Raw genomic sequence first — 5,834 nt, 5'->3', positions numbered from 1 at the left:
ACCCCTGCTAAATGGGCCTTTTATGCTGAGTGCTCAGCTTTTGTTTTAATCACACCCGCCGCTGCTGCTGTCTGCTGCTGCACCAACCTTGTGCATGCAGCAAGGGCCGCTGACAGGTTTGGCTGGGCCCAGGACAAAGTCATCTGAAACGGCCCCCCCATCCATTACATACAATGTAATGAGAGCCCAATTCTGGGACCCCCTCTCTCCGGGCCCGGGACTATTGGCCCCTTTGCCCCCCTCAGTCTTGCCTGTATGCAGCACAGCACAGGACAGGAAGGGGTGGGGAGAGGTCAGCTGCAAGCTTCATTGGCCCCCTCTCATTAGGTGATGAGGTGACTGACCCCCACCTCTTCTCCTCCTCTTTTCCTCTCTCTTGTGTCTCTCTCTCCCTTTTCTCTCAGTTTTTTTTCTGTCTGTTTGTCTGTGTCTCTGTCTGTTTGTCTCTCTGTGTCTGTCTGTCTGTCTGTCTACCCCTCATCTCTCTTTGTCTTCCTCTCTCTCTCTCTCTCTCTCTGTCTATCTCTCTCTCTCTCTCTCTCTCTCTCTCTCTCTCTCTCTCTCTCTCTCTCTCTCTCTCTCTCTCTCTCTCTCTCTCTCTCTCTCTCTCTCTCTCTCTCTCTCGGTAGTAGATTAAAGGGCAGGCTGAGCTCGCCAGCTAGTTGGTGGTGAGGACTCAGTAAGGCCATAAATACCTACAGTATTCCTGCTGCCCTCACCCCATATCCCATCTCCCGTCTCCTCGCCCACATGGCTCTAATCTATCAGTCTGGCCATTTCAACACTAGACAGAGTGGCTGGGTGAAATATCCGATCTGATTTCAGCCAAGACGGAACGCGTCACTCCATGAACTGAATTATGGAATTCATTTATATTTCAGGCCTCAAAATTGAATGAATAGCTCATCAGCGTACTTGGCTGATGGGTTTCCCTGCAGAGCAGCCTGAATGAGTCATGCACACCACAAATCCCTAAATACAAAACATTGATTCTTGAACATTAAATATGCACATTTTTTATGGACTTAGTCGCAATTAACTTCTTTAAAGTTCCCCCAAAATTGTAATGGCCTTGGGTTATGCGCCGCAGTTTATTGTATGCTTCAGTGTTTGTTTTATATTTAGTTAAAGTGCATTATCTTTCTGAATGTGTCAAGACAAGATGGAGAATTATTATTATTATGCACAAGTATTATTATTACTGTTACTATTATCATTAGGGCCGCTGAGTGCTTTGGCTGGGCCCAGGGCAAAGTCATCTGAATTGGCCCCCACCAAATACATTCAATGTAATTCTAGGCCACCCCATTTCCCTGAGTTCGGTACAGGTGACCCCTTTGTACCCCCTTGTCGGCTCCCCTGATTATCATTATTGTTTAATTATCAGGGGGGCCTCCTGCCCAGTTATGCTTAGTTATGCTCCAAAACCTTAGCAGTGGCCCTGAATGTGTTACTGATGCAGCACCGACAAAACTTTTAGTTTTAGGTTACGAATTATTTTGTGTCTCCAGTCCAGTACCTGATATAGGCGTCCAGGTGGCTCTTCCCCACCAGCTGGTCTCCGGTCAGGTAGGTGTTGTGAGAGGAAGAGATGAAGTATTGGCAGAGCGGCTGCTTCATGTCCTGGTAGACTACTGTATGGTTACGGTCAAACACACAGCAGTCTTTGGACTCAATGAACCTGAAGAAGCCCTCGAATGTCATCCTCTTCTCTGCTCTGGCTGAATGAGGTCAAACAGAGAAGACATACCATACATACATATCTATACAACTTGCAAAATGATATTGACATGTAAAAGACTTTATTTCTAAAACGTTGAATGTATATGTGTGTAGGTGCAGTATATGTTTAATTGATTGATTGTTTATTGACATCCCATCAGCTTCCCTTTACAGGAGCACTGTTCTTCCTGTGGTCAAACAATAACATCAAGTTTTAGCATAGACATACAATCTTTTTCCAACATTCTTATATGCATGTATGTGTATTTGAAAGCACTTTGAGGCAGCTGTATAGTTTTGATATTGTGCAATATATATACCTTTTGGTTGATTGACTGATGTAACAATACAGACACAGGTCAATGGCTTTGAAAGTCTATCCTTACCTGTGTCATCTATCTCATATCTGTCAATCAAGGCCTCAGCAGTCTCCTGATTGGCTGATGTCTCCATCTGTTCCTGTTGGAGGAACATGAGGAGGGCGGGTGCGGTGAGGAGGTCGCCATGTTTGGAGGCGTAGCCCTTGTAGATGTGCTGGACATCACTCCTCCTGGAGGTGGAGGGGTCACTCTTCTGTGACATGGCATGGAGCTTTCCAGCCCAGTTAACCTGTGGACATACAGGCTTTTTTTCAGGTTTTTTCTATTTTGGCTCTTTTGATTTTTGTCGCTGGGAGGCAAGATTTGTCTGGGGAGATAAAGCAATGAGCTGCTTCACTGTAAAAGTGGAGTGCTGTGTCACAATGACAATGGGAGTTGGAGTTTCCCAATGGGCTTTCACTTCACTTTTCACTTCACATGCATCCTCAAGCCTCCAGACGTATCTATCGTCCCTCTGAATGACAAGCAAATGATATATTTAGTATTCTGGAGCCTGTGCATAAAACAACATGCTTGTGACCTGTTAATTGAATAAAACAGAATTTTGTAATGCTCAGACATCTATTCCCCACTCTAAACCTTAGTCCCTGTTCCTACTGGTAAGGGAGATTAATGGGAACTAAAGAAGAGGGAGTTGAAGATGTTCTTTCCAATGCGGGTACCACACCTTTCGTCTTGATGCCTGGTGGGTGTGTAGGTTCCAATAGGTGAACGACAGGAGCAAGCAAAGGGAACTCGCACGCCTTAATGCCGATGCAATAGTGTACTTTTATTGCATATTAGATAATAAATATTGCTACCCAAGATTTTGGTCACAGTCAGACCATCCTCAGTGCATTCACACACCTGAATGCCGACGCAATAATGCAATAGATGCAATAGATGCAATAGTGTACTTTTATTGAATATTTAGAGAATAAATAAATCGAGGGTCTGACTGTGACTGAAACGTTTGCGCATCTCACTTGGGTAGCACTTTAATTTATTTTCTAAATATGCAATAAAAATACATTACTTTGGCATTCAGGTGTGCAAGTTCCCTTTGCTTGCCCATGTAGTTGTAGATGTTGGAATTACCTTCAGTGAAACTAGTCTGTCCTCTCTCTGTCTCTTCTTCACACACCTTAGACCAAAGAGGAAAGATGGTCTCCCCCTCACAGCCTTCCTTTTTTGAGGACCGGGAAAGGAAAACAAAGAGTAATCAACGTTTCCATCCTTACATTTTCATCACAGGATATACTAGGGTTGATATTGGGTGCACCATCTGTGTGATAAGAGCATGCTCATTTTCAAAAGAAATACACTTAAAATGGATTGTTCAGTTAAACTGCTCTTAGCCTGTGCTTCTGTCTGTACCAATCCCCCCTGCATATGGAAGAAATTATACCACCAATTTTAACCTCCACTGAACCACTGCAAATTAATCACTAATTATCCTTAATTGAACTGTCTGCTTAGCCCCCTACACTGACAGAGTGGTGTAAATGATTCTCAGAAGCTTTACAGTCAAGAAGTCTAAGAAGTGTAATCTAAAAATGTTCTCAGATTTAGGATGAAAAGACTTACCTCTAGCCATTGGAGGCAGACAAGAGATCACAGTATAGAACATCTGCATTGATTTCCATGGTAACCAACTGAAATGTCATAATGATGGCTTCCATCCTAGAATACAGTTAACTAGAGTTAGGTCAGACAGAGTAGGTCTAGGCGTAGCTATTTGGATAATGTATCTCTTCAAAGGACGGTTTGCCATAATTGAATATTGAATAAGGTTGACCTTAATATGCATTACATTGAAAACACTGACTGACTGAATGCATTGACTGTCTGGCTTTCTGCCAATAATCAAGACAATATAACCATGATTTAATATATATAAAATAAACCATAGTTATATCATCATAAAGCACATTACTCCTACATGTATGTCCACATTAAAATATGGATGTGATTTTACAATCCAGAAATGCACTATGCATATTCAATGTGAATCGTGAATACACTAATGAGACTCCCAGTGGAATCCCTGTATCACTGGGTGTGGGCTTTGTATATCTACAAGGTTTGAATGCTCTTCTCCCACACATACAACTCTGCCATGTACAGTACAGTATAGTGTGTGGTTAATCTCTTTGGAAAGGGGCCAGGGAGGGCCTGGGTGTGGGCTGGTCTGTGCTTGCCCTCTGGTGTAGTCTCCTGCTCAAGGTGGGCGAGACTGGGAATGAGTCAGTCAGCCAGCCAGCTAGAGGTGCACAATGAGAAGAAGAAGAAGACTAGAAGTCATCAGCAGCCGAGTCACAGCTCTGCAGCTCCAGGCTGTCCTTGTGTGAGGGAGAGAGAAAAAAAGACACTTTGAGCTGTCAGGGCCATTGGGTAAGCATGTGTGATGAGATAATCCTCTCGTTGTAGATGTGAAGAGAAGAACGTGGTGGCACTTCTCGCTCACCTCCCTCTCTATCTCCTCTCTGTTCTTTTTCTACTCCTCCCCACCTCGACTTTGGAGAGAGTAGCACCGCTCCTTCTATGAATATTTCATAAATGATGTGATGAAACAGATTTCATAGCGGTGCTGAGGAAGCTGCTTTGTGTTTAGGCCTGAGCAGAGACACTTATCAGCCGCATTCATACTCATTAGTGAATAACTTAGTCATGACAGGAAGGCATAAATCAGCACGCTTGCCCTGCACATAGATCATCCTGTAGCACTGCACAACAGTAAGGTTATAAAACACTACATCACAAAGACAGTGTCAGGCAGACTCGCTACTTCAATTTTAAATCCTTTACAAAGTAAATTTCCATTGTTAACTTTCACATACTGTATTCTCACTTTGAATTTTTAACACTATTACTGATTTCAAAATGGCTTCCTAAAAAATATAAATTGCATCAGGTACAGTATCTCCCCCTAGCACCTGTAAATGGACAGTGAGGCCATTAAAAAAGAGAGACAGCATTATTTACGTCGTGTCGGTTGCCATTTGTCACTCTTGCCACTTCCCATTTTGTGCATCCAGGCAGCATTGGCACATTAGCCCTGACAGCAGCTTGGCTGGGGATCCAGGACCTCATTTGGCATCCACTGCTGACAGGAGCCTGGATGAGGGGAGCAGGAGGTGTGTCTCTGGAGATAACATGGAGAGTCAGGGACTGAGAGACTGACTGGAAGAATGTACACAGTGGACCGACAGAGTGAATGAGTGACTGACTGACTGACTGACTGACTGACTGACTGACTGACTGACTGACTGACTGAGTGAGTGAGTGAGTGAGTGAGTGAGTGAGTGAGTGAGTGAGTGAGTGAGTGAGTGAGTGAGTGAGTGAGTGAGTGAGTGAGTGAGGGAGTGAGTGAGGGAGTGAAAATGTGAGTAAGTGAGTGAATGATTGAGTCGAGTGAGTGAGTGAGTGAGTGCACCAAGTGGACCCCTAGGATGAGTCAATGCTTTCAGTAAGTGACTGACTCACTGAGTGCATACTACAGTAGGATGGACCACCCTAAAACTGTCCCTTCCTTGGCAATGTTAGTATCAGCTATGAATGTGTGTCAGTTGGTCAGTCATTTATTCAGTCATTCAGTCCGTGAGTAAATAAGGGTGTGAGTGAGTGAATCAGTACCTCCTCCTTCTTTAGTGGTACTGGCACAAACACTCCATCTCAAGCCAAGCAAGACCTCAGCCTCATCTGGCTTGACTGGAGGACGTATTACACACACTGAGAATCCAAAGGGTGGAC

General features: G+C 44.0%; 1 protein-coding gene across 1 annotated transcript in view; it reads right to left on the bottom strand.

The window, feature by feature from the left end:
• LOC134447336 (1-phosphatidylinositol 4,5-bisphosphate phosphodiesterase zeta-1-like) overlaps positions 1-3,752 on the bottom strand; it is a 30,717-nt gene extending 26,965 nt beyond the window's left edge. The window contains exons 1-4 of the mRNA XM_063196754.1: positions 3,669-3,752; positions 3,180-3,267; positions 2,109-2,331; positions 1,520-1,721 (exon numbers count right to left, since the gene is read on the bottom strand). Of these exons, the coding sequence (XP_063052824.1) occupies positions 1,520-1,721; positions 2,109-2,304 (398 nt within the window). The 5' untranslated portion in view covers positions 2,305-2,331; positions 3,180-3,267; positions 3,669-3,752. The remainder of the gene's footprint in view (positions 1-1,519; positions 1,722-2,108; positions 2,332-3,179; positions 3,268-3,668) is intronic.
• Positions 3,753-5,834: the final 2,082 nt, after the last annotated feature.

This window comes from Engraulis encrasicolus, chromosome 4, assembly GCF_034702125.1.
Source record: "Engraulis encrasicolus isolate BLACKSEA-1 chromosome 4, IST_EnEncr_1.0, whole genome shotgun sequence".
In the NCBI taxonomy this organism is placed as follows: Eukaryota; Metazoa; Chordata; class Actinopteri; order Clupeiformes; family Engraulidae; genus Engraulis; species Engraulis encrasicolus.
Note: the sequence above shows the minus strand (reverse complement) of the source record. Positions and strands in the feature narration are given on the sequence as shown.